General features: G+C 42.1%; 3 protein-coding genes and 1 long non-coding RNA gene across 10 annotated transcripts in view; 2 read left to right on the top strand and 2 right to left on the bottom strand.

Annotated features, from left to right (window-relative positions):
* The first annotated feature begins 52 nt into the window (after window positions 1–52).
* Window positions 53–5805, top strand: LOC148321321 (XK-related protein 8-like). Of its 3 annotated transcripts, XR_015846994.1 has the most exons (4): window positions 1282–1648; window positions 2342–2532; window positions 2659–4262; window positions 4360–4424. XR_015846994.1 is itself a non-coding variant. In XM_088319364.1 (3 exons), the coding sequence occupies exons 1-3, from the start codon at window positions 82–84 to the stop codon at window positions 3426–3428; spliced, it is 1068 nt and encodes a 355-aa protein (XP_088175490.1). In that variant the 5' UTR covers window positions 53–81; the 3' UTR covers window positions 3429–5805. The 3 variants fall into 3 exon arrangements, 2 of the variants coding, with proteins under 2 accessions (XP_088175490.1, XP_088175489.1); XM_088319364.1 differs by lacking the exon at window positions 1282–1648 and adding an exon at window positions 53–188 and having other exon boundaries at window positions 2659–5805; XM_088319363.1 differs by having other exon boundaries at window positions 2659–5804.
* A 468-nt stretch (window positions 5806–6273) lies between these two features.
* On the bottom strand, window positions 6274–14114 carry eya3 (EYA transcriptional coactivator and phosphatase 3). 4 transcript variants are annotated; one of them, XM_088319358.1, is made up of 20 exons: window positions 13996–14114; window positions 12011–12110; window positions 11732–11781; window positions 11545–11639; window positions 11420–11482; window positions 11139–11187; window positions 10954–11063; window positions 10552–10689; window positions 10305–10390; window positions 10046–10223; window positions 9787–9956; window positions 9620–9703; window positions 9440–9529; window positions 9181–9239; window positions 8887–9050; window positions 8588–8702; window positions 8363–8484; window positions 8085–8185; window positions 7872–7978; window positions 6274–7093 (listed from the first exon to the last, which is right to left on the bottom strand). In XM_088319358.1, exons 2-19 carry the CDS (start codon window positions 12032–12034, stop codon window positions 7898–7900), a joined length of 1779 nt encoding a protein of 592 aa, XP_088175484.1. In that variant the 5' UTR covers window positions 12035–12110; window positions 13996–14114; the 3' UTR covers window positions 6274–7093; window positions 7872–7897. The 4 variants fall into 4 exon arrangements, with proteins under 4 accessions (XP_088175484.1, XP_088175482.1, XP_088175483.1 ...); XM_088319356.1 differs by having other exon boundaries at window positions 6274–7978; XM_088319357.1 differs by having other exon boundaries at window positions 6274–7978; window positions 12011–12113; window positions 13996–14080.
* Window positions 9812–27084, top strand: part of LOC148321317 (uncharacterized) — a 29108-nt gene continuing 11835 nt past the window's right edge. The window contains exons 1-4 of the long non-coding RNA XR_015846996.1: window positions 9812–9963; window positions 11749–14173; window positions 15210–15304; window positions 19498–19628. This is a non-coding gene — a long non-coding RNA (uncharacterized LOC148321317). The remainder of the gene's footprint in view (window positions 9964–11748; window positions 14174–15209; window positions 15305–19497; window positions 19629–27084) is intronic.
* LOC148321319 (serine/threonine-protein kinase Sgk1) lies at window positions 15298–24408 on the bottom strand. 2 transcript variants are annotated; one of them, XM_088319360.1, is made up of 13 exons: window positions 24090–24408; window positions 19489–19564; window positions 18791–18866; window positions 18666–18706; window positions 18521–18578; window positions 18363–18446; window positions 18150–18281; window positions 17957–18069; window positions 17713–17836; window positions 17540–17635; window positions 17285–17440; window positions 17110–17199; window positions 15298–16995 (listed from the first exon to the last, which is right to left on the bottom strand). In XM_088319360.1, the coding sequence occupies exons 1-13, from the start codon at window positions 24169–24171 to the stop codon at window positions 16831–16833; spliced, it is 1293 nt and encodes a 430-aa protein (XP_088175486.1). In that variant the 5' UTR covers window positions 24172–24408; the 3' UTR covers window positions 15298–16830. The 2 variants fall into 2 exon arrangements, with proteins under 2 accessions (XP_088175486.1, XP_088175487.1); XM_088319361.1 differs by lacking the exon at window positions 24090–24408 and adding an exon at window positions 20349–20546.

The raw sequence follows: 27084 nt of genomic DNA, 5'->3' as shown, positions 1-27084 counted from the left end.
TCACAATCCAATAAGATCCGATACCAGTATTTACAAAGATAATAGTGAAGCAATGTGGTTCTACCCCACTGCAAAGTACAAATGATGTGTTTTTTCTCATCTGCAACTACATGCGTGCACACAACTGGGAAGGAAGTGAGAGGTGTGGCAGCTTCCTTCCGAGCCACGTCTACCGGAAGTGGTCTTTGTGAGCCTTTGGTGAGTTTATACAAAATGAAACGGTAATCACAATGAACTATCACTTGTTCATTAGATTCCAAAATGTGGTGGTTCGCAACCCTTATCGGGCCACGCCAACCGTTTTACTTCAGGAACAATACGAATACTGAAATAATGACCTTGTTTCTGTTTACTTCAATTGAATCGGTCTGAAATTCTGGCGTGTTTATTGGAACACAACGTGGATTACTCACAGGGAGTCATGACTCACTCTCGTACTTTATGAATGGCAACAGGTTGATACACAGGTTTTTTTTGTACCTTCTGCGAAGTAATAGTTTCATTATTTTGCCCATCACTGACAGATAGATGAAAAAAAGTTATATGTACCACAGCACAGTCATAATTTTCATCAATCTCCCAAAATAAAATCTCTGAGTGTGATGTTAACATTTTGTTAAAATATTTATTTCACAAGTTATATTTTCTCTGAATTTTTTTAAAATAAACCGCAAGATTTCAGCAGGCCACTTTGTTTTAAACACATTGCCTGTTTAGCTTCATCCTATTAAAACAATGCAAAACACCATAGCAGGGCTAACCAAAAGTGTCAATTATGCTTTAAGCAATGGATATTCGGACAAAAAAAGTGGACAGACAACGGGCAAATTCTTTATCCTCTGCAAAGAATGACTAATATGCGGCTTACTGTAGCCGTAACCATCTCTTGAGTGTATCTATGCATGTCTGTAGAGTATTATACTGCCCCCAGGTGGCCAAGACATGCACAACAGAAGGAGCAGCACAATGTTAATTGTTGAATTGAAGCAAAAAAAAAGCCAGCATGGTTTATTTATTTAACATTCTTTTCAATGATGTCTGTTTCTATAAAGCGAATTGTATGATATATATAAAATACCAAATATCAGAATTTGTATCACCTTAAAAAAATAGGTAGAAGCCCTTTAGTAGTATTCCATAGTATTATTATAGTTTAAAGGCCGAAACTTTGTGAATGAGTGTAATCTCATTTTTGACCATATGCCTTTAAGAGTTTAGTCCTTGAGGGCAGGGTTTTTATGAAGGAGGAGTGCCCGCCCGAACTTGGAGCTGTCTCACTTTTCTAAACCGGTCGTGTTGAGAGAATACTGTGGGAAGAGCTCAACCAGCATGTAGCTCTCTTAAGTGCAACCATGAGTGTTTTCAAATTCTCCAAATTGGATTGTTTCCTCACTTATGTGGGCCTGGCATTTCTCTTGTTGGACATTGGACTAGACATTCGGACTGCTGTGGCTCTCTACCAGGAAGCTGAATATGTCTATCTCGGCATCCTGATCTTCGTGCTCTCGGGCTCGTCTGTGCTTGCTCAAGCTTACAGCTGGCTGTGGTATACTTATGATGGCTTTGAGCGGATGACAAAAGTTGAGAGATGTCTCAGTCTGAGGCAGTTGAAGGCTGTGCACTTTTTACAGCTCGGAGTCTACTTCAGGTTAGTACAAAGAAAGTTTACTTCAAACACGTGCGGGGAGTATGTTTGTATTTGGACAGATTGTTTGTCTTCTATGGTGCCTCCCTGATTTGCACGCTCCAGTTCATGGAACTCTTCCTATTTACAAGAAAGTAATTTTTAGTAAGTTATTTTTTTTTTTTATAGTTTGCACCTCTACTTCATAGTTCTGCAGTTTGCATGTTCTCCCCGCCCTACCGCATTCCTAAAACATATGTTGTTAATGTTAGGTTACTGGCAGCCATGGCAATCACGTTTCAGGCCAATGTAGACTTAACGGAATGGAGGTAGGGAGACGGCGTGGGCAAACGTGACAGGCGGTGATTGCCGTGGTTAGATTGTTTTAACTGTCAAATTGTTTGCCACCGTATTGTATTGTATTGTATTATATTATATTATATTATATTATATTATATTATATTATATTATATTATAATATATTATGTTTATTATATTATATTTATATATATTTTTACATAAATAAGTTAGGCTTATGATCAAAGAAAGCAACATGCACCACAGACTAATATGAAAGTCATTTTTTTAAATTTTCATTTACTTAAATTAGAGTTGTTAACTTTCTAAACTCGTTGATTTACAGTATTTTAAGCTTCCCCTTCCACAACTTTACAAAATTATACATGGATTTTGAGCGTCCCCACTGTTGTTTTTCAGGCATGCCGGTGTTGTGGAAATCACGTCGTGCCATTGCATGAGAAAGACCCAAGTCCCAGTAGACGCCGCAGTGTTCCTGATTCACGACCTCAGCATGCTGCGGTTCTTTGAGGCTTTATCAGAGAGTGCGCCGCAACTGGTCCTCATGCTCACCATCATGCTGCAGCGGTTCCAACTGGATCCTCTTACAGGTACTACAAATAAATATATCTGAAGTGAGCTTTCTCAACCTTGCTATCTCAAGGCAGGGGTTTTGTCGCCATCTTGTGGCAACATATCGAATCGCGAATATGGAGCCTGTCTAATGTCTTCCTCAGTCTTGAAGGCCGTGGGCTCGGCTTCAGCTATCGCCTTCAGCGTGACCATGTACCACCGCTCCCTCCGCTCCTTCCTGCCCGACAAACAAGAGCAAGGCATCTTCTCGTCGCTCATCTACTTCAGCTGGAACCTTCTTCTCATCTTGTCCCGACTGGCCGCCGTTGCCCTCTTCGCCTCTGTTTTTCCCTGCTTCGTCTTCACCCACTTCATTTGCTCCTGGATGCTTCTTTTTTTCTGCGCCTGGCGCTCCAAGACGGTTTTCATGGACAGCCCAGGTGGGGAGTGGCTCTACCAGGCCACCGTGGGCCTCATTTGGTATTTTGACTGGTTTAACGTGGTGGACGAGAGGACTAGATACAAGACGACGTTGTATCACAGCTTCATTCTACTTGATATTTCCCTCATATGTGGCTTGTGGTGCTGGAGGATACACACACAACCCCCTTCTTTTAAAATCCCCCTCTTCTATGCCTGCATCATTGTCATCAGTGTGGTTGGACTTCACATCTTTGGCCTGATACTCAAAATAATCTATTACAAATGCTTTCATCCGAACCTCACGAAAAAGGATCTGAGAGGAGATTCCTCAAGCGCTTCAGAGGAGGCATTCATGTTCTCAGCCAGTAGTGTGGTGGTGGCAGATGGCGTCCCCCGCATCAGCGATCAAAGTTACACGACTGAAGATGTAGTGGATGGCGCCGTGTCGCAGCCTCACACCAGAATTTCCAATAAAAGAATGAGGAAGCTGGCAGAGAATTTCTACTCATGACACAAGCATTTGACATGCACATGGATGACCTACACTCATGGACTGTATGTCACGAGGAAGCAGTTCTCCAAACTCAATGAGAAGCACTTGACTTTTTTTTTTTAATCTATGGTTGCCTGGATGTTATCTGTCATCGACGAATGTTACTGTGTCATTGTTATTCACCTCCATAATCAAACGGGTGTGTGCAGTCCAGACTTTTTAATGCTCTGTACTAAAATGATAAGAGCAAAACTGAAGTGAAACTACAGCAGCTGGATGCATTACTTGGTCACATGCACAATTTAATGACATCCAATAAATCTGCCTTCTCAAAGATAAAGCTAACTGCTAAAATAACTGCTAAACTGCGAAAATACATAAATTTAACAATGTGATTATTGCAGATGTAATTTACAGTGTAAACTAGGGCTGGACGATTAATCGAAAATTAAACATGATGTCAACTTTGGCTCGATCTTTAAAACGTTATCGAAGAAAAACGATTAACTTGCAGAACAGTGCCGTGAGTTTACAACTTCCCGACGTTGTGAAAGTACCTTGAATGCACCAAATTGCTTGCATATTAGTTTCACGTAAGCGATTCTGCCGTCCCCAGCGTCTTTTAAGATATTTAATGACATCCCAGTTTAAGTTGCAGTCAAACTAAACACACACGAAGAATTACACACTTTGTGTATTTAAATTCAAAACATGCTTTGTTAGTAAACTTTCGCAAGCGCTAATGCGAAAGCCAATGGAGGATTCCTTTCAGACGCTAACTGTAAATTAGCGTGTGATAGTCCTTAAAATAACGACTATTCACACACAAACGCCGTGGAAACACAAACACGGGTAAGATATATCAACGCAAATGCATAATTTATTCACAATCTGTGAAAAATGATTGATATTTAATTGAACTGCAACTTTCTTCTGTTCTCATTTTAAGTGTGTACTCCATCCATGCAAGGCGCCACACTGCCCCCAAGTGGCCAATACGCGTAGGAACAGCCGGTAATTATTATTATTTTTTGCTGTTATAGTATTTTATTTTGTACATATTTTACTTTCGCATTAATTTATTGTATTTATAGTAATTGTATTATCCTTATTTATTTGTATGGTTATATTTAACGTTGACTTTCAAATATTACATTTCCTCAAAACGCAAGCATACAAAGATTGGAAAGCATGCCTTTTTTGTGTGTCAACTCATACCAACACAAATTTCCACAAATCGAATCACAGAGATCCCAGTGAATGTAACACAAGATAAAATATGATAAGACGTAAGGGTGTTGCTTCAATGAGTGCAAAGATTCAAGGCTTTAAAGGTGAGGTGTTAGCAGAGTGAAAATACAAGATTCTTGAATCTTACATATTGACAAGGTTTTTATGTACTTGACAAAAAAAAACAGTATTCAACGTGCAGGGATGAATCGGCATGAGGCAATGATCAATGGAGAAAAATCAATAAAGAATCATTTAAATAATCAGGATTTCAATTGCAACCAAAATAATCATGATTCTTTTATCCATAATCGTTCACCCCCCCCCTTATTTCGTGAGTGGTTACTCAATGTAACAGTTCAGTCTACACTGAAAGCTGCAATAATAATTTCTTTTAATGTCAATCCAAACTGAACATTAGATTTCTAAAAGCAGACTTTTTCATTCAGACCTTGAATTGGATGTAATTAGATTGTGCAACCATATTTAATAGTGTGTCCCAAACTATGACAGCAACGAAAGGCTGCTTTTAGTTTCACACTCATGTTGCCAAAAAACCCTTTGAGGATTTAACTCTCTCATTATAAGAATTATTTCCATCACAGATAGTGTTGCCATCTGAACAATATAATAAACACTATGGGCATGCCTGTAACATGGACTAATATATTACAATTGCTATTCAAATACTTCAAGAGTATATTTAACGCAGTTGTCTTATTTATTAATGTAATGAAAATTATTTCTTTTTGTATTGTGAACAAAGGAGCTTGCTGGTGCTGCCTCTGTGAAAATATGCAAAGACACGGGTCAGCGTATTTACAATATACTGACTTTATCAGCTAAAGAGGAAATCCTTACAGAGATGTGTTGAGGTCCTAAGCGGCTACGATCCTGTGACCATGAGATGAGTTAAAAAAAAAAAAAAGAGCTTTGAATAACATTGTACTTTTAACATTGCATCTTCATTGTTTACTTTAAAACAGACATGACATGCAGTTATCGCAGAACAGAATTGTTTCATGTACCAGAGTTGGTAGCGTCATTCTGTCAATTGTACATAAAGTGAACAAAAACTATTCCAATACTTTGTTCAACTTGCTTTTTTTTTGTGAGCCAGTAATACCACGTAGCACTTATTGATTGTCTCCAAGCCAGTATGTCACAGCAACTAATAAATGCAAATAAGTCTATTCAACAACAATACAGAGCACACGGCATTCGTGAAATATTTTCTTTTCTCGAGCACATTTCAAACAAAAGGGCTTGCCAATGCCACACGAGGTTGCTGACGTCTAAACCAAGAGAAAAACGACACGAAAGCATTTCCAAAAATGTTCTCAATTCGTGAGAAACAAAACCGCATAAAAAAAAAAAAGAACTACAACACTTAGGATAACAATATATTGTTATGAGGACTAAACAAAAACTTACACATTTCCCTTTGAGATTATTCATACAGATGGATAAAGGCAAAATATAAATATGCAAAAAAAAACAACACACACAAACAAATGCACACAAATACACATTCTTAACGGTCCAAAAGCTGCGAGTGAGTAAAGACGAAAACCTTCAGGCTCAGAATTGTTCAGTCAGGTCATGTGGACACAAAGTTGACGCCCCCCCCCCCCCCCCCCCCCTTTAGATTTGAATTCGTACCATTTTGAATTTGCATGAAAATGTAAAGCTCATCGTTCTACATTTGACCACAAGTCCAAATCTGTTCACTTAACTGACGTCAACAACTCGCATCCAAAATTGCTCAATTTATTTTTTGGTTAACATTTGGTTTGACATTCAATTGCATGAATGAAGCACTTCGGAGGTTAAATGTAACGAGCTAATTTATTCAGGAGCTGTTTTGCCAAAATGCACTGAATAATTTCTCCGCTACATTTTTGACTGCCCCGTCATTTCTAAAAAGCGGTGGGGGAAAAATAAAAAAAACATCTACTCAGTGTTTGTGAGAGTGGAGTCTGGCTGATGGCTTAGTAAAAAAAAAACAAAAAAAAACACGCAAAATGTGACTTAGATAATTATTTACAAGGGTCACATTCTTATCTTCTTTAAACAACAAAAAGGCAAACAAATCCTTGAATTTAATACCATGCTCCATATGTGAACACTTTTGAAGGACACTTAGGCTTGTGCTATGAGAAAGCCAAAGGGCCAGTAGTTGAATATTTGATGATGATTGTTATTATGGGAAAAGAAAACTTCATTTTCCTCTCTCAAAATTTAAAGTAAACACATTCAGCTTATCTAAAAACTCAAGACGCATTATTTCCACAGGGTCAAAACCTTTTTTTTTTTTTTTGTTCCGAATCTACTTTGAATTGATTCTCACTTCTTGTTCGATCACACGGCAGAGTTGTGTGTGGTTACGCCACGGACAGTTCCTTCTTATCGTTCCTCATTTCAAATGTTGCAGTGGAGACACGGGAAGCGAACTAGGAAGGAAACAGATGATCAAAAACAGTGAACTCCTTGCATATTCCCGCGTCGGCATTCCCGGACTATGTTGAAGTAGTTAGAGAGATTCATGTAGACAAAAATAGTGCTTTGCCGCCATCTTGGTACCGCAGAACTAAGTTGAAATGAGTTGAGGAGTTTCATTTGGACAAAATAGTGCTTTGCCGCCAATTAAAGGCAATTGTAATCATTTATTTTTGGGGGTCAGTTCCGGTTTTTCGTTATTTGCGACCGGGGTTGTTTTCCTATCCCCACGAATAGCGGCGGTTCACTGTACTTGATAGATGGCGTCAAAATGAGTGCAAACAGAACGAGTGCAAATGAGCCCAGAAATGGTTTAAACATTTTAAATGCAAACTAACATCAATGCACAGAAAGCAAAGGCCCTTTGGTAATTTGAAATCAGGAGGGTGATAGTTTTTTTTTCTCCAACCTAAAAGAATTAAAAAGGGATCAATGTCATTGTCCCCTTTTGCGTCTGCATGAGTAGATCATTTTTTTTTTTTTTTTAGCTGTGGCGAGATTAGCTGCCAAAGAATAGGGAGTGCTGGGCACGACGACACTGAAAGCAGCCGACTGCATTTCCAGTCAGTTCCTCACAGTCGGCTCCACCTCAGTTCTTTTTGACCATCTTGTAAGCCAGCCTGCAGCTGTCTGTAAATACGCATGTGAGCAGCGTTGAAGGCGCAGAGGATTCTTGATCAGTGTCCGTCCAGAAACGAGAACTGGCTGCTCAATTTTTCCCGTTTAATATACCGTCGCCGCCGCTGTCGTCTCTTTGTTTACAAGAAGTCCAGTTCCAGCGCTTGGTGCAGGGACACCAGGTCGCCGTGAGCGGAGATCCGCCAGAAAGGCATGTTGTGCTACGTGAGGCGACAAAAACATTGAATCAGACTTCCGTCTCGTTCAAATACCATCGAAACGCGATCCATTTCTAAAGGCATTTTCTTCATCCGCGGTTGCACGTACCTGTTTCGCTGCAAACTCTTCATCGCGCCCGTCGCCTATGACAACATAAGTCACCTTCTTCCCGAAGCGAGAGACGATCCTCTCGAAGCAACTTTCTTTACCTGCAAAGCAGAAGACAGTGTCGTCACTTTGCAGCAATTTTGCGGAATATCACATGACGGACATGTGCATGACACTCGTGTTCCTAAAAGTCTGGTTGAGACTTGTGATCTATGACTAATGCGTTCTTTTTTTGAGAGTACACAGCTATTAACAAGGAGGCCCGTATTTAGCTGTACCTATTTTTGTGGCGCTGTAGATGTTCTCGATGGGGAAAACATCTCCCAGGCCGTAAAGCAGCACTTTAGCCAGCGCGGGCACCAGCTGAGTGGTGGTCACCAAAACATTAACACACTTCCCCCTGTTGGTGAAACAACGTCATTACATGCTATAGCGAGTAATTGAACAACAACCATTAAAGATTTTTTTTTTTTTTGGGAGATAGATAGTCATTAAAAGCAAACCTGGACTGGATGAGCAGTAGAGACTTGAGCGCTGTGCTGAGCCAGGAGTCAGTCACGTTCTCGATATCGGACTGAAGCCGTAAAAGTAGCTCCCTCTTCACCGGACTCAACAGGCCTGCAGAAGAGCAGCAACATTCGAACAGTTTCCAAATATCTGTCATGCACTTCTGTCAAAGTCTGACTTAACGAGCTATTTGCAAATATAATAGAAATTAAAAGTTTTATAATATAGAATTGAAGAGCTTTATCACTCAAAGGGGGTCCTGAGTAAGAAAAAAATAAATCTTGTGTTAACGCACCTCCCACATTTCCCTTGTAGTTGTTGTAAATCTCTTTTAGGCGGCGATAGCGGAAGGCCAGTTTGCGCATCCACTCCACGCCTCCCTGGACGCCTGTAGTGGCTCCCGCTGCCCCGCTGCCGCCGCTGGGACCGTTGAATCCATCCGCCAAGAAATTGTAAGTACTAAGAAACAGGGGATAAGAATCTCATATTATAAAAAATCTATTGAAATAATCACAAACCATTAAAAAAAAAAAAAAAAAATTTGGCACGACTCAGTGGTTCCTTGCCCCCCCCCCCCAAAAAAAAGTACCTTAGGTCTTGCCCGTTGTCATCGGAGGCTACATCCTCAACATGGACTTGGTCACATTCCTTCAAGCACAAAGTAGACCTCGTCGTCATTAATTGTATTATAGAATCCATATCTGATTTAATTTGAAACATTCTGTTCACTAATTTTCTTAACCATGTGAGCTCATTAGGTCAAAGGTAAGCTGGAGCCCCTCGTAGTTTTTTAATTTCTTTTTCATGTTTTTTTACATTGGTAGTAGAGATGACACGGTTGTTAGTACCTCTAAATCGTTGAAGAACAGGTGGTTGTCGGCCAACTCAAAGATAAATTCCTCCATCTGCAAGCCCAAGTTCAGCATGGTCGCTGGGTCCTAAAGCCGTACAATAAAAAAGAAATCTCTAAATACAGATATATATATTTATATTAAATATTTTTTTATTATGTGTTTACATCTGCATACCTTGCCAAACTTTTGCGCAAAGGAGCCTGTGAGCAGTGAGTGGAATATAATAATAGTTTCATCCAGATCCCACAAAAAGATGCGCTAAAAAAAACCCAGTCACGAATTATTGACCTGTCTTAAAATCAGTTGCAAAGTAAATGTGATGCATTAAGTGGCAGAATTACCTCCAGGTCGTTTTCAGTAGGTGAGGAGCTGTCACACTTTTTGGCCTTTCCTTTCGCTTTTCCCATCGAGTTCCTGCGTCCAACCTCATCTTGGTCCAAGGCTCCAGCAGGATGAGACACGCTCGTGGGCAGGGCCGCCCCTGCTGGGAGATTCTCTGGTGGGGACGCATCTAGGAGGTAAATAAAAAAACATCTTCACTTTCCATAGCACAGTAGTTGCCTAAATGAGAGGATTAAAAGTGAGTTTGGAAAAAGGCACCTCTGGGAGGTAGTCCCGCTGAGGCGGCCTCTTCTGATTTAACGGCCGAGTACACAGCCCCTCCCACGGCGGCTCCGTGGTCGTCACTGTTGGGCAGGGCCGCGGGTACGTAACTGGCGGGCAGGCTGTAATACTGCGAAAACTGGCTCTGTCCCAGAGAGTTATAGCCACTAAATTCCTGAGGGAGTCCAACAGAACGACTTATACACACACGAACATTACTGAGATTTGTATAACTTAAAAATAATCAACGGCATACTTGTAGAGCCACGGTGGTGGATGCTGTGGTAGCGGCTGTAGCTGACGGGATGTTGGAGTACACACTGGATGTTGTGAAACTCGAGCCTTGAGAGGAACGAACATACTTATATCAAGGCGACAGGAAAGAAAAAAGCCACATGGCGATCTAAACGGAGGAGAATGCTGAAAATTCACACTCTCCTACAGAAAAAAAAAATTTGCAGAGTGTGACAGCATTGTCCTGAGCAAGTGATGCTGCAGCTTGCCTTGGCTCGGGTATGAGTAGTGCAGCTGGCTTGGCTGGCTTGAGGTATATGTGGTGCTGAAGCTGAGAAACCCAGGCTGGCCACCAGAGGGCGCCTCTGGCAGACCTGTCTCTGTTTTTATGCCTGGCCACATAGCACCTAAAGATGACAGACAGCAATAAAAGCAAAGAAGGAAAGAGGCAGCAAGGGGGTTATTGGAGACGGCGAGGAGTTTAAAAAAAAATCCTCCCGTCGAAGCTGTGGGCTTTGTGTTTTGGAGCAGAAAACCCGAAAGCAAATTGATTCCACAGTGCAGAAGCAGAGTGAGGCTACTAAAGCGAAGTGACAAAAGGTGCAATGCTGTGATTTTAGTGAGCAGACTGTTAGGAAAGGAGGGGGGGAAACAAAAAAAAAGGAACTAACCAAAAGGCGGGAGGCCATGTGTTTGGCCTGTTTGTGGAAAAGCCGAATACACAGCGGATTGGGCCAGCGGAGGGAAGGCCACCGGACTCGGGTATGATGTCACCACAGCGCTACAAAGAAAGACAATCAGTACTCGGGGACATAAATGACAAGAAATACCCGTTTATCTAATGCTGCGTACTCACTTGCTTCCTTCGTAGACCTGCTGGGTGTAGTCAGATGCTGCGTCTGCGGCTGTTGGGACGAAACAATGATCATTTTCTGAACAATTAATCAAATTAAAATCGACATCGCTATGTCGTAAAATGTTTTCCAATTGCAAAGGCTAAACTTTGAGCGCTCGGTTAGGCTTTATTTTTATATATTCACACTGCTATTTATATTTTATTTATATAGTGTTTAATACGTAAAAAGTGCAGCCCACATTGCATATCAATGTTCCATGAAACATGAAAAGTTGACGTACCAGAGTGCGCATACGAGTTCAACTGCGGCGCTGCTCCTATCTCCCCTTCAGACTCGCGATCGCCTGCAATCAGAAGCGAGGATTTCATACTCAGCGGTTATACTTGCGCCGTGTTTTCGACTCACGTGTGCCAAGTTGGGAGATGGACAGGGCGGTGTAAGAGCTTCCCTGCTCCGATGGAGCGAGCACAGCATCTGGGTTTGCGTCCTCTCCCAAATTACTACAAGTGCATTCAGATGTTTGTTTTTTTTTTTTCACAAATCAATCACATTTAATACACGCTACTTGCGCCTTTTTTTTTTTTTCTCATACCTTTGCTCTTTCTCCAGGCCACCGTCTACATCAAGCTTGGCTTTCTTCGCCTGCGCCCACAAACCAAACATTTATGGTTACATTTGAAAGGAGGATACAGCGCAACCTCAGGTGACAGATCAATTTGGGCATCAATTTTGAGCACTCATTCCAGCATTAAAAGCTCACAGGATGCTTTCAACAAGAAGATAAAAGAACAGTTTCTTGAGAAATGATGGGAAACGGTGAGAGAGCGCCGATTTCAAATCATTAGTCATTAATGCGGGCGGGCACGCTTACCGGCAGCTCCTGCGCGTCATCCATCTCTGCGGCAGAGCGACCCGACAAGACAGCGCGCCGTCACAGCCTACTCTCTGGACCTCGGGATTCTGTGCGGACCCTGCTTCAACAGTCACAAAGGAGATGATTGAAAAGTGGACTGAAATGACGCCTTATGTAGTTTCCCCCCCCTAATACAAAACTCTCCCCTCCCCTTGATACGTAAACACACATCGATGCACCACCCTCAACGGGGAGCCCGGGAAATGGGGCGTCGGGGTCGCGTATCCTGCACGAGACCTGCAGGTGAGGCAGGTGTGACTGACGTCGCTTGACTGGCCGCCACTCTCGTGCTTAGCGTGGGATTAGCGAAGCGTGCCGCCTTACATGTACCTAACTCGCGTAAAACGAAAACATTCTCGCTCAGGTGGACGCTGCCGGTTCAAATGATGCCCCCGGGGGGGATAAGATCTAACCTTGTTTCATCGCTCGGCTCGCTCAACTGGCCTTTCCCGACATGGAACTTGTATCTGACAAAATGTGGACACAGGAGCTGAAAATAGGTCAGACGGCAAATTCAACACCACGCCAACATGTGAGGCAAATAACACGGCACGTTCTGAATCAAAAGTGTGCCACCGCCAGGGGTTGGGTCCAATAGGAAGCATATGTCAGCTTATACAAGATTTATATAAGTGAACTCATGACACCTGGTGCAAAAGAAGGCCACCGAAATTATTGACACACTTTTAAGATGCTCAGACCACGGCCGAATATTTTTGATCGCGTCTCTAAATGAGTAGCATCTTATGCTGACCTGTACTTCAATATCAGATTGGATCAACTTTTATTATTTCTGATCATAAACAAAAGTTCTCTGTACGATAACAGGCAGACATTGGGGAGAAAAGCAGTGACGTCGTCGACGAGCCAACAAAAATCAAGTGCTATTGATAAATATTAGATTTCTGATTTATTTAACAATTCTATTGAAGGTCTCCCTTTTTAATGAAATGCCAAACGACACTAAAACCAAGCAAACACGTTTTGATACAAGGGTTATGATCAATTATTTTTTCTCCAATAACTATTCATAGTTTTCTTATATGACAGAAAAACGTCTAGCTGCAAACAACAATGTAACACAGCATATAGTAAGTGTAGATCAAATACTATCTCAACATAACATTACAGGCTCCAATCAGAGGGAAACAAAAGGACAACAACAAAAACAAATTGTATTCTCTGCTGACATCTTTATGTAGTGTTAGTGTTGTTCTTTTTGCGCAAGCAATACCGCACAGGTTGAACGTAACTACATGTTAATAACGCTTTTCTCGCGTTCTGACCCATTTGTTGTTGTTGTTGTTGTTGTATTGTGACCCCATCTGCACCACTCCATCCCTCCAAGATCACTTTGGCATTTTTGCATGTCAAGAGAAGTCTGGAAATCGCTGACCACCGTTAGATTAGCAGGAACCAGCAAATAACCCAGCCGAAGGGGGGAGTAGTCTATTGAAGGTGAATCAGGCATCAGGCTAATTCCTGAAAACCGCCTATCGCGTTTGGCGTCGATTTAAAGGTAAGTAACAGCAACCGCATATGATCACGATTGGTTTATTTACCAACTAGGGAACGTTATGAGCAGCTAGCGCGGCTAGTATTTAAAGCGCGATCGCTGCGGACGATGTTAGCAATGTCCTTTCGCGCTTATAAAGTTTCACACGTAGCAAAATCGGGTGCATTTTTCTTTACAGTTCGCTTTAATAACCCATATTAGTTAACGTGTGATGCAATAGTCGGGCTGGCAGTGAGATCGTGAGTTTGGCACGAGCATAAAAGTTTTCTGCTCCAGACATTAGTCGGGTTCGGCCGCCATAGAAGCGGGTACTGAAATGGCAGCGTGCAAAGCATCTCACTCCTGCTGCCGCAGCAAAAAAATGCCAAGCTGATCGTAAAATGAACGACGCATTACAGTGGCACCACAATCAGTAAACCCGTCTTACCATTGAAGGTGGGAAGTCACAACGTAAACATTTACGCATCTCCAATTGAATCCAAAGTGTAAAGCTTTGTCTGTTGATAGGGAGCACTATTTTGCAGGAAGTTGGCGTTGCTGCGCTACTTGCGCATGCGCACAATTCCAATACTCATTTCGAGCGTCCACCGGTGCCTGGTCGACAGGTGAGGAATTGTTTGTTCATTCGGTCATTGTTTCCAAACTTTTACGCAGCCAAAGCACACATTTTGCATGAGAAAAATCTTATACCAAGTGTAAGCAAAGGTTAGTTGCTATTTTGTTTGTCACTATACGGTGCTGGCATCAAATGATGAGTAAAGATGCTTTAAGAAGGAGAATGTCTTTATTGTTGCTGCAATGGTATTTCAAATCTTTTCGGGACCAAATTTAGACTTTTTTTTTTACCTCTAAGTATTCATCCCTTTGTGCGTGTAGGCAAAAGAATCGTCCAATTAAAATAGGAACAAATATTAAAAAGAAAAAAATAGAACGAACCTTTTAGCTATGCATACAGAAACGCTTTTATTTGGTTGATTTTTTTACTTTACGGCCCACGTGAGGATATTTGCATTTGACTTTTTTTTCCCCGTAAATTTATGGACCACCCATTGTTTAAGGGTAGTTTTTCTTCCATGTTTAAGTGTGGTTTTAATATTCAAACTGTGCTTTATGTTATAATGTCTTAAAATAAATGATATACATTTCATAAAGTAAACACGTTTTTGGGATAAACCCTAATTTGTTTTCAAACACTCAGGCCCTTTTTGTTCCTGTCTTTTAATGTTAGTCATTTCGGTGGTACGAGGAGAGATAATTATATTTCAAGGTGGTACTTGGTTTAAAAGTTGGAGAAACTGCTGCTTTAGAAGAAAACAAAACTTTATACGGCATTTAAATTTCTTTTCGAAAGAAAAAAATGTTGTCCATGTATCCTTAAATGTACAGAGCTTTCAGAAAGTTAGTGTATTTGTACATTATCAAGAAGAAATTAGATACGAAATCAGAATCAGAGAGTAGCCTCACTTTATTAGTTTGAGTGGGCCGCATAAAGGGATGTGGCAGGCCAGATTTGACCCCCGGGCTTTGAGTTTGACACCTATGCTCTGAATTGTACTTATTCGTAAGTTTGAAATGTTTTCTTTGTGTGCTCTGTGACTGCCCGGCGACCTGTCTCGGGTGTAACCTGCCTTTCATCTAAAGCCAGGTGGAATATGCTCCAGCTCACCCATGATCTTAAGGGCGTTAAACGTTATGCGTAAAATGGATGGATAAAGCAGCAAGACACTGATTTTCAGGTAAGAGATTTTATTTGGAATTTCTGACATTAAATTTCAGGATTTAAGTAAATCATGTACATTACTTTCATCATACAGTAACAATGGCAGGAAAAAAAATAAATACACACTGATATACAAAAGAGAAAATTGCAGCTTCCAAATATGGAAGAAAATGATGTCGAACTGTGCAATGCTTTTTTTTTTCTTCCTTCTTCCTCAGCAGGCTTTTTAAAAAAAAACACCTCTTACATGCATCAGTTTTTAATATGTACGAGAAATAAATCATCCATTTTGAATAATGTAACACAACGTCATGCATTACTATTCCCATTCTGTTGCATCGATAAATCCTCCATCAAAGCCAAACGGGATTTTATTGCACTTTTAAGAACCCTATTAAGCAGAAGGCTTGTGGCTAATGCCAAAGCCTGCTCCACCCTATCGTTCTTTGTCAAGTTAATGAAGCACTTAAATAAATCAAGATCTCTACAGGAGGGAACAACAGGTAATGGAAAAGGGATATGTTCTGTACACGCAGTAAGCATGGGTCAGGCCGCCCTGGACAGGCACGAAACATTCACAGTTTCTCTCTACACGGTGCAGAAATACAAAGACATTTTTAAGATTTGGAGTGTTTCTGGCAAAACGTTGTGGTTGTGAAAATGATTGATATCATTTCGACCGGTTATTGCTGGTTGAATCACATGTTTTGGATCAATCAAATAATATAGAGCTGGAAGAGTCTCTGCTTGTAAATGAAGGATTTGAGGGGATTGTTTTGCCATTCAATAAATATAACTTTCATGAAATCAAAGGATAGAGGCGCATATCTATGTATATATTTACACAGTACACATTGAGAAACGTTAACTTACTGTATATGCAAATTACAAAGGTAAACAGTATATCTCTTGTTGTTTGTGGAAACATAAATGGAATTTCAAATGTACATATTTCAAATAGTAGACTTCAATTTGGTCCAAAGCAAAGATATGAATTAGGAGACTCCAAGATATGATAAAACTCTTTCACTTTCCTTGACCCATGCTCCCATACGTGCAATCGAGCATGTACAGGAAATCAAATTGCATAATCAACTCTGTGACCCTCTCAGTTGGAACATGCGTGCAAACGTGGAATGAAGGCATCACCCTGAACGGCTCGTGTGCCCCTGTCAAAAGTCGAGCGGAACAGTCGTGGGAACGGTTGACTCATACAGGCCCCGCCCCAATTGCTTTTCAAACATCAGGCACTTCTCTTTGTCACATCAGGAGCTGCGTGGTCCCGTCACCGGTGGGTGCTTGTGGATGATCCTGAAGTGCAGTACTTGGCACACTTATAGTTTTGTCGTCGATGCTGGAGGCAGAAGTGTCGGGCCGGTGATGTTGTAACATGAGTCCATCTCAATGCGCGAGTCATGTCAAAAGATCTTTCGAGATTTGACCTTCTCCAGGTCCATGCGACCCCCGTCGTCGAAACTCAGCAAAACGCAATCCAGAGCTCGTAGCTTTTAAGGGAAGAATATCGACGAATGATGCAGGTATTCACAAAAAGGAATTGTCTGCTGGAGGCCCGTAGGAAAATCCCGGGAATGCCCCCGCTGCTTCTTTGATACTGCTGGTCACGCTGAAGGTGTCATTACACAGGGAGGAGGACACGGGCAGGTGGGTGAACTCGGGGTCGAAGTGGCGGAGGTCTGTGGGGCCACTCTGCAAAATCAACCCGGACGCGGATGTCGTAAATAGTTAGCTGAGATATATTGAATTCTCAACAATAATTTGAATCTGAATTTATCCCAACTTGAAATCTTCAGTTGAACCTACCACAGAAGGAATGAAGGGTGGCGTGATCTTCTTAGCCATCAGGTCGTCCCAGTTAATTGGCGAGAAGAAGGAATGGTACTTCAGTTCAAGCTAGAGAGAAACAGATCCTTTTACTCCACGTTTTTTTTTTTTTTTTTTTGTAAATTCCACATTGAGTGTAGCTTTGTGTACTTACAAAATCATCCTCCCCCCCCAGCCTCTTGGTCCGATCCTTCTGCAGGAGCCCCTCGAGCAGCTCCCTCCCCGAGTTTGACACGTTGGGTTTGAGGACAGGAACCTTGTGCAGGATGTTGTTGTACATCTCGGCAGTGTTGCGACTGTAGAAGGGAGGCTGCGCAATGCAAAAAAAAAAAAAAAAAAAAAGGAGAGTCACTCATTTAGTTTGATCTCACACATTGGATGGGAAAGTGGGCACGCGGTTCCAACTTACAAGTCCGTAAAGCATTTCATAGAGTACGGATCCCAAACACCACCAGTCAACTGTGCGGTCGTAGGCCTGCTTCTGGAGAACCTCCGGAGCCAAATACTATAAAGATTAAAACGTCATTTTATTTGTCACATCTGTGATCTCCGGTCGATGGGGTTTAACTGTAAGGTTTGTACCTCAGGCGTTCCGCAGAAAGTTGTTGTTGTGCCGTTGGGTTCAAGTCCTTCTTTGCAGAGACCAAAGTCCGTCAGGACGATGTGGCCTTGGGAGTCTAACAGGATGTTCTCGGGCTTCAGGTCCCTGTGAGGAAAAAAGAGGACACCACAAAAATGATTCCCAGCTTCTATGTGCTTCGCTGAACATGCTTTCTTCAAGACGTCCACAAGAGGGCGCTGTCGTTTACGTTTTTTTAATGGTTACCTGTAGACAATGTGCAGTGAGTGGAGGTAGCCCAGTGCGCTTGCAATTTCAGCAGTGTAAAATCTGGCCCGGGGTTCTAAGAAGATCCTTTCTCTTTGGAGATGGTAGAAGAGCTGCAAGGACAAAAGCTGTTAACTTTGACCACAAACACGTTTTTTCCCGTGTTTTTATTTCAAGGTCACGTGAGGCATACCTCGCCACCATTCACGTAGTCAAGTACAAAGTAAAGCTTGTCAGTAGTCTGGAAGGAGTAATGCAGCCCCACTAGGAAAGGATGTTTGATGTTTTTCATGAGAACGCTGCGTTCCGCCATGATATGCTTTTGCTGGAAGGGCGGGGAAAAAGAACATTAGTTTATTAACAACAAAAATGTGTCAGTTCACGATCTTCAAAAATGTACTCTTACCTCTTTCTTCTTGAGGATAATTTTCTTCTGGAGCACTTTGACTGCGTAATATTTCGTGGACTCCTTGTGTCGTGCGAGCAGAACCTGCATAAGAGCAAATGCACATCAGTATCCCCACCAAGGGAAAATAATCAAAAGGCATCGCAAAAGAAAATGACCTTTCCGAAGCTGCCTCTGCCGATGATCTTGAGGTAGTCGAAATCGCACGGTTTGATCCTGCACGGGCACGCACACGCAATCAGGATTGTGCCGATAATTTTTAGTTGCGTAATCATTATCATCATAATCAATGCAGGTACTTACTGAGTGTCCTCGGCGAGTGAACTTTGGGAGTTTAGAAACCTCTGCAAGACAAGAATGAGGAAACATAAATACACGGCAATATTTAAAAAAAAAAAAAAATATATGGCAAAAAAAATTCTGCTTACCCTTCTTTCAGCAAGATCATGTTCAACCTCCTCATTCTGATTCTCGTCAATCTTCAGGAAGTTGTTGACTTCAACACTGGTGACAAAAGAAAGTTGAGATTAATTAAATTACCTTTGCCCTGCCACTCGTATCAATGTAAACATTCTTTTATCTCGAATACACTCCCCCTCGCTGCGGAGTGAATGAACCGTCTGATGCCTCTAGACAGGTCAAGTTTACGACAGGTGCTAACCCGTCTGAGCAAAAGCTTAAGCGGCTGACCCATGACAAGGCAGCTCTGTAAGGACTCAGCCAGTTGACCTTTTGGGCGCATTTAAGAACACGGATTTGATATTTTGTACAATACCAGACCCAATTTTAAAGGCCTACTTTACGTTACTTCTACTTAGGCTACGGCGATGCTACGAACCATTTTATATTTTAATTTGATGATAGGTTTACCTAGCGCACACCAGGGATTTTCTCTACAGGTGATTAAGCAGTGTGCAGTTTGTTACAGGCTCCTCATAAAAGGCCTATTCTTACCCCGGCTTCTTGGACTCAGATTAAGCCTTTCACAGAATGTTCTACACAGCTCAGGAGGCAGATTAAATCGGCCAGTGATCTAAATGAGCGAGTGGTCACAAATAACTACAAAACCCCTGACTGATGCCAAAAACGCCCTCTTGTGCCTAATTTTCATTTCCACTATACTCACTGTTGGCAGATATGAGGAGTCGACACCAGCTTCTGGATGAAGTCATTCAACCCCATTTTTCTCTCCTTGATGAAAGCTGAAAATGGAAGCAAAGCCATTGAGGTTAGCAGCGAAGAAAGTCACACTGGTCCCATTTTGAGGTACGCAAAGATGAGATCCATATTGGAAAATGGTGCCTGTACCATGTTAAATGATGATTTAAAAAAAAATCTTGTGGTTGATGCTTTTTCTAGAGGTGCGTTAAAACACTTCAACATGCAAACACAAGAAAAATAAATACATTAAAAAAAACATTTTGTTTTTTCTAAAAGTAGCCACTTTGATTTTGCAGGTGTACCTAATGTTGTGGCAATGTATAGACAATAGACAAAGGGCTTATAAGCATGTAGTAAACAAAAGGGGTTTTATCCCAGAGAAAAGTGGGGAAGAAAACTCTTTGAGTGCAATAATCCGTTGTGTGCGAGATCCAAAAATCCTTTTTATAGGACAGATTTGCGCCGTTGCATCGCATGAAACTCTTAATACTGCGGGTTTATTCGTTACGCAACCTCTTAGGTCACTCATTAGATGTATCGCTGGCAGCCAGCAAAGGATTTTCCATTAAAAAAAAAAACTTATTGTTAACTTGAGAGTGTGATTATATATTATTTAAAGGGTATTAATTTGCAGTGTGCAACGCGTAATTGCGCGTAAAACACAACACCGAAACACAATACGGAACATGTTATCCTCCTGTCAGGTAAGACAAGAACGATGCCTTAGTATTTAAGTTACTCGTGCAAAATTAAACACCAAATTGAATAATAAGAGGTCAAAGTAGTTGAACGCGGGGTGATTGCTCGAATATTCTGGTCGCTCACCGGTGAGAACAGCAACGATCCCCCTCATTTTGCAGTACGTAAGATCGCATCCCGCTTCAGTCACAGCCATGTTGAGAAAACCCCCAAAAAACAAAATATCTCCTTAGTGATAATCTCAAAATCAGGTGTCGCCGACTTGCTTTGTTCCAACCGCAATCGCTCCGCTCAAACTTGCCGAATGCCGACACCGACACCGGACGGCCAGTGTATTTATATCAACCACGTGGGACTGTTGGTGACGCCCATGCACGTCACCACCGTTGCCGTGACAACCGTTGACCGGGGGGGGGGGCGTGACGTCACGGGATTCCGCTGCACCCATACTTCGCCTGCAGGAGGTGGTTGATGACAACCTCACTGCGGAGGAGGAGGTGGGAAAAGATGCGGGCGTGAGAGGATTTCTTCCTCCTCCATTCTCGCAAAGGATTGAATTTATTTTTATTTAGTATTTCTTCCAAAACCTAAAGTTATCACATTTAATTGATTACAATTATGTGGCCTGTTGACATATTGACAGCGGAAACTGATGCCGTGCATAAGGTCCATTTAACACCAATAGCAACCTCACACCGTGCAGTGTAATAATCTTGCATGAATGCAATCAATTTCGGCGTCTATGCGCTTCCCTTCGCCTTTCCACGAGGTCAAGGTGACTTTGCCCGGCAAGGGGAATGATATAAATTCAGAGAAATGAGACATGACGCCATTGCGACTCTCAGCCGCGGCAACAATCGTTCCATCTGTTGTGGATGTGGTCCACTAACCTTGTAAGTTACATAAGTGTGCCATTATGCAAATCACCATCAGGCTTGAGGGGGAATGACAGATCTGCATAAAAACTAGCTAGTGAATCATGTTTTTAAACATAGCACCTGTTTGATTTATTTATTTTATTTGTTTTTTTTTTACATTCATCTGCCATTGGAGAATCCCTTGTGGTTATTTTTCATTGTTTTGCATGTGATAGTCATAAACGGAATCGAGATTGCCGGTAATGTCTGTGTCATGGAAAGAGGAAGTGAAGTGCATTTTCTGGCATAAAAAAAGACTTGCAGGTTGTGATGCTGCTGAAAAGCAATCTACCCGAGCAAACATTCCGCTCTCTTTACACAAACGAAACACGTCAGATGGTGGATCATGACGCAATCCTCTTCTAAGCTTTCTCACCTCATTTCTTTGAATTATTCACCGGGGATTTTGTCAAGATAGTACATGCCGAGACATTCGCGAGTTTTCAGTTTTGTATGTGAAGTCGAAAGCGTCATTTCTCCACATGATACCGCATTGGAATAGTTAAGCCCCGCTCGTGTTAGGTATGTTGCAAAGTTTGATATTTAGTGGTGAACACAGAACAACGGTTTTGGTGTTTTCAATGGAACGCCCGAATAGAATAGACAAATGTGCCATTTGTAATTATTCACATTGGTATTGCTCACAGATCGAGAACGTCAGCAGCAGGGTGTGGTACGTTAGCTTATGTTCAGAGTGCCAATGTGGCGTCATGCCAGCATCACGCAATGTACCTTGCGAGTGAATTGAACAAAGGGGATGGGACATAGTGAGGAGGCACCTGAACACGCTCACCCAATTCAAAGTGAGCCAATCAGTAGTTTGAAAAACAACTCAATGTTTGGGCGCTACAAAGCCAAGCCTTGTTTCCAAACTGTGAAATGAACGTCCTTGTCTGCCCCGACAAGTCCAAAATGTACTGTTTTCTGATTGGGTGCTCATTGCCACAACAACGTAATTTCCCTTCCAAATATATTGGAACGGAATGGAAACGTTCGGGGGTTGATGTCAAAGAATGAAAAGGCGACAAGAGATCAACATTTCAGCTTTTCAATCCAGATATTCGCATCTGGATCGGATGCAAAATTTATCGTAGTTGTGTAGCATTGGAACATCTTAATCGCAATCATTAGTTATTACACGATAGTACAACAAAACCACATGCTGCAAAATGGCCTTGCTGGTTAATAATAATTAAGAAAAAAATTTCTAAAACAAAAGACATGCGAGCTTGAGGTAATTTCATGGTTTGGTTGCCATTTCTTGTGGAACGGACGCACTAATCTCCATTGTTGTGACACATCATCGTCATTACGGCAGCAGCGTAATGAACTCGGAAGTCAACAGAGACAATTGTCTGCCGTTTGAAAGAAAGAATTCTTAATCTTGCAGCAAGAACAACGGGGGTTCATTGAGTATGTTAAGTCGATCACCGGACTCAAATCCAATTGAGCATGCATTTTATGTACTGCATAGCAAACAACTGAAAAAGCCTGGAAAAATATCACTATCAAATAGAATCCGTTCTGTTTCTTTTACAAATAATGTCTTTTAAATGTAGCGTCAAATAGAAGTGTAAATACCTTGAAATAAAATTTAGTATTGATCTCTTGTCTCCTATTCATTAGTTTTTAGTCCACAGGCAAAATCACGGAATTGCCTTTTAGAGGAGAGTGCATCTTTTTAAATGTCTCTGGTGTGCTCGTGCTGTCAATTGTCACACGCCACTTTCCCCAAATTGGTTCTGTTTTCCTGGCATCCTGTTCCGTCTTGTGACTGATGCGTGATAGTCATGCTCCACTATCACTTCCCAAACGGCATTTAAGGATAACGACAATCCCCCTGCCAGTAAAACTCACATCGGGCCTTTCTTATCTCCGTCTCAACTGAGTGGTGGTGATGTTTGACTTTTTGGAGTCGGTTGCAGCGCTCGCTTGTTTTTGGGCGTGTTACTACGCCGCTGAAAATATAATATGAAATTTATCCTTCCCGGTCTTGCAAATTTATAGTTGCCCGTATGAGATGGTCACCACATATTAAGACACTTGTATTGACGAACCCAATATAATGTTGCACTCACGGGTTATGCAATTCGTTTGGAAATGAGCACCTCTTGAAAGAGGGATTTTTTTTTTTTATGGGCCACATTGTGCGTGGTGTGTTCATTCCTCGTGTTGTTATGAGACAGCAGAAGGTAGAAGAATGAGTCACACCGGCATGCCCAACTGCATGCTGAGCAGAAGGGCTGCTGGCTAATGACCATGTTGGTAATTTAATCGTCTGTTTGGTTGGTGCGGCAATGTTCGCGCGCCTCTGTTTCACGCCCACGCCGTCACGACTCTTTTCTTTGTACATCTCACATATTGGAGAAACACAAGCTCGAGGTGGGCCTCCAGCTCAGTCCAGTCACAATTAACTGCCGCTAGTTCACAACGCCATCAAAAGTACTCTGCCACTCGGCATCCAATTTACAATTCAAATATAATTTGAGCGGTCAAGCAGCTGCAGCAAACGTGTTTTCTTTCCTGGCCGCGTCGTCCATTTGCTTGTGCAGCCACTTGTTGCAAGGCAGACAGCCCGCAGCGGACAAATGATACCTGACGAGCAATGACATCATCGCAGGGCTGGCTCCGAGCTCTCTGTAATTAAACACCAAAATCTTCCGCCGTTACGTTTCCAAGACTTTGCGTAGAAAATGAGATGACGAGGTAACAAAATGGAGCTGACACAGGAAGACTTAGGCTATGCTTTGATTCTGTCGTCGTAGTTGAGCAGGTCTCCCTAATTGAGGTAAAGGACTGATTCACAGACGGGGGGGGGGGGGGGGGGGAAACATGACTCAGCTAAAAAAAAAGAAAAGAAATTCATGTCTCAAGCTGCACCACCCTGTGCGTTTCTTGCTTCGAGCCTGACAATTTAATTCCGCAGACAGTCAATCAAAGGTGCACTTACCTATGATGGATTTCTTGCCAGTCTTCATCTCTCTTCCAGCACAATATCTGCAACGGTGGAATATTCGTCTGCAGCGGAGCATCCAGATCCAGATATCTGTGACCGCAGCCTGCGCATACACGTACACCTCCCTCTGTATCTCCCTCTTCCTGTCAACGGCAGTGGAAAAGTCCTCGATTTAAAGGCAAACAAGTTTCCTCCAAACGCCACCCTCATTTATTCTTCTCCTTTTCACCCCGTGTCCGCTTCGACAATGCCGCTGAAACCAAAGATCTGTGACGCACCTCGTCTATACAACTCTCGCTCAACCCAAATCCTCCAACGTGGAACTAAACAAAAAAAGCAGGTGTTTGGTTACGGCTCCCACGAGTGTGTGTGGGGGGGGGGAGTCCCGTGGGGACCCCTCTGGTCTCCATGACGCGGGAAGCCACAAGAGGGAGTGGACTGTGAGATTTTAATTGGCCACGGTTGTGCTTAGAAGACGCGCAGCTCATCAACATCTTTCTCGAACATGTTCAATCCCTCCGAGGTGTTTTTAGAGCAAATGATCCAATTTGCCGGCGTGACAAGACGATTGCCGACGGCTTGCAGGATGCAACAGGCGAGGACAAGCCCGAATGCTGGGCGTTGACGTTAATCCGATATGGGGGGGACAAAGCAATGGGAGATTTTTTCAAAGCAGCAAAGCGGACTTTAATTTGATTGAAGTAGTAGTCGAGTTAGAAAGGTGACTGCGTTTGGAAAACCTGTTGGGACTTGGAAGCTTGCATCATATCTGACAAAAAAAAAAGTCTTGGTGAACTAAGTGGAACTATAAACAGTACAGTGGAACCTTTTTTTGTGTGGCTAATTTGCTCATGGTTTAAAAATAATAAATAATGAATGGCGTGCTTTATTTTGAAGTCCTCTTTTTTTTTTTTTTTTTTTGTCCATGTTGCCAAGCAGACCAGTCACTTTCTGTGGATCTTTCCACAAAACAAAATATATCACACGTAGACAAAAGCATGTTGATTGGCCGGACTGCAACAAATGAGATGTTTTCTTTTTAAATTTTTTAGGTTACGGAGCTTTACGTTTGACCTCCTTTGGGAGGCTGGAAATGTTGGATGTCATTAAAATGGCACACAATAACAACAGACTTAAAAGTCTGTGCGTTCATCCCAAAATGTGTTTAGGTCTGGGATTATTCCATTCTTCCATACCTTCAGTTGTCATTGTAAGAGGAGGAATCAAATTTAAGGGACCCAGAGGTCTAAATTTTGATTAATTAATCAAATGATAGTTTTTTTTTTTAATATTTCATTTATTTATTTTTTATTATTTTATTTAATGTTTTCAATTTGGAGGTTTCACTCTTTCCCAGATATTTTTTTTAAAATTTATTATTATTATGATTTTTTTATTTCCAGATTGGTTTCTCTGCATTACGTTAACACTGACATCACTTGAGATTGCACATTTCTCCTCTCATTTTGCTTGCACGGGAAATGAATCAAGTCTGTGATGCACGAGATCCCGCCTGATAAACTCCCACTTCACAGTGACTTGTTTCCATTGAGCAACAAATGTACCGTAAACGGCCCGACAATGTGTACTGGAGAATCCTGTCTCTTTTAAATTAAGCAAAGCAAAAGTCTTTGTGTCTCTGACAACCTTTGACGTCATTGTCACCGTCCATAAATCAGCCGTCGTCTCAGTTAGTTCACAGCTGGTGGCGTTTACGACGCTCCGCACCAGTTGACTGCATGGAATCTGAATTATTTTCCCAAGTAAATGAGTGCGTCATGAATGTAGCAAGAGAAGAATGTTAATGTGCTTCTGCGCCACTTATATCTCGCAAACAAAACTATTTTTGTTTTGGAGTTACACTCAAACTGCAACCGCTCCTTTCGCTGCAAAAGTGAATCGACACCTTCTGCATTCACGTGTCTCCTCCTTCTCCCGTGCTCTCCGACCAAGTAATCTTTCCGAGGCCGCTAGGTGTTAAGGAGAACAAAGACTGCGTCTGTGTGCGCGGGAGCGAGCAGGCGAGTGGAGGTGAGAGATTGAGTTCATGCCGTCTGTACAGTAGGTCACCAAGCGAACATCCCGAGCTTGCCAGGAGCTATCTTTAACCTGATTAGCAGCCAGGCATGCTGGATATAGACGGATCCATCAGGTGTGCGTTTGTCCGAGGCACTGATTCTTGTTCCCAGTGGTGTCCTATGAAGACTCGTAGATAAAGTCAGGAAAATCTGTCATTTGTATTTTTTTTTTATGGCTTTCAGCACATGAGGATGAATTTGAATAGTTGGACGGGTTTACCACTCACTGGTTTATAAATAGAATCTGGACACGGGACTCACTTTAGGGAGTCTCACCAACTGTTGTAACACGGCTGCCAAATTAAGTCCACAGAATCTGACGATTCTTTTTCAAGGGCATATTTTCAAGTCAAACACAAGACTTAAACCCTATAGAGATTAAGATTCACCACCCAAAGATGAGACTGGGAGTGACAAAGAGGTCGTGACGAAAGCTTTGAAAATCATCGCGAAAGCAGAATTCAAAATCTGGTGATGCCAATGAGTCACAGCCATGAAACAGTCGTTGCGGTTAAAGGATTCGCAACCAGTTCACTTTTGTCTATTTTCGGTCGATCTTTAGTCTGCGATCTCTGTTTCGTTCCAAATAACGACATTCTCAAGTTGTTTATCCCATCCGGAAATGAAAAACTTCAATCTGGACCAACTTGCAAGTATGCCCGAAACGAGCATTCTAAAATGATCTGCGTCTCGGCTGATAGTGCTGAATGTCACGACGGAGGAGAGGAAAGAAAGAAAGTTTAGATCAGTTGTACAAAATGAGGTCACTTCCTTTCGGACAGTAATGAGGACGCACACTTCGGGCGGCCTATTGTAGGGCATCCGGCCAGTCAACCCCCAAGGACAGCGCAGGATGGAAAATGTATTGCTCTAAAAGAGCCCACTCATACCCACATAATTCGCAGAAATCC

The sequence above is a fragment of the Idiotropiscis lumnitzeri genome, chromosome 16 (assembly GCF_059441095.1).
Source record: "Idiotropiscis lumnitzeri isolate Australia: NSW breed Sydney's pygmy pipehorse chromosome 16, RoL_Ilum_1.0, whole genome shotgun sequence".
Classification (NCBI taxonomy): domain Eukaryota; kingdom Metazoa; phylum Chordata; class Actinopteri; order Syngnathiformes; family Syngnathidae; genus Idiotropiscis; species Idiotropiscis lumnitzeri.
The sequence above is the reverse complement of the archived record's forward strand: the minus strand, read 5'-3'. Positions and strand labels throughout refer to the sequence as shown.

Coding starts and splice junctions, on each gene's coding strand:
- LOC148321321 (XM_088319363.1), top strand. CDS start 1,353: ATGAGTGTTTTCAAATTCTCCAAATTGGATTGTTTCCTCACTTATGTG. Junction 1,649..2,341: donor CAGCTCGGAGTCTACTTCAG/GTTAGTACAAAG, acceptor GTTGTTTTTCAG/GCATGCCGGTGTTGTGGAAA. Junction 2,533..2,658: donor CCAACTGGATCCTCTTACAG/GTACTACAAATA, acceptor TGTCTTCCTCAG/TCTTGAAGGCCGTGGGCTCG.
- LOC148321319 (XM_088319360.1), bottom strand. CDS start 24,171: ATGCTCCGCTGCAGACGAATATTCCACCGTTGCAGATATTGTGCTGGA. Junction 19,565..24,089: donor TGGCAAGAAATCCATCATAG/GTAAGTGCACCT, acceptor TTCCATTTTCAG/CTTTCATCAAGGAGAGAAAA. Junction 18,707..18,790: donor ATGATCTTGCTGAAAGAAGG/GTAAGCAGAATT, acceptor CTTGTCTTGCAG/AGGTTTCTAAACTCCCAAAG.
- eya3 (XM_088319356.1), bottom strand. CDS start 12,034: ATGGATGACGCGCAGGAGCTGCCG. Junction 10,391..10,551: donor CTACTCATACCCGAGCCAAG/GCAAGCTGCAGC, acceptor GTTCCTCTCAAG/GCTCGAGTTTCACAACATCC. Junction 10,224..10,304: donor CCACCACCGTGGCTCTACAA/GTATGCCGTTGA, acceptor GGACTCCCTCAG/GAATTTAGTGGCTATAACTC.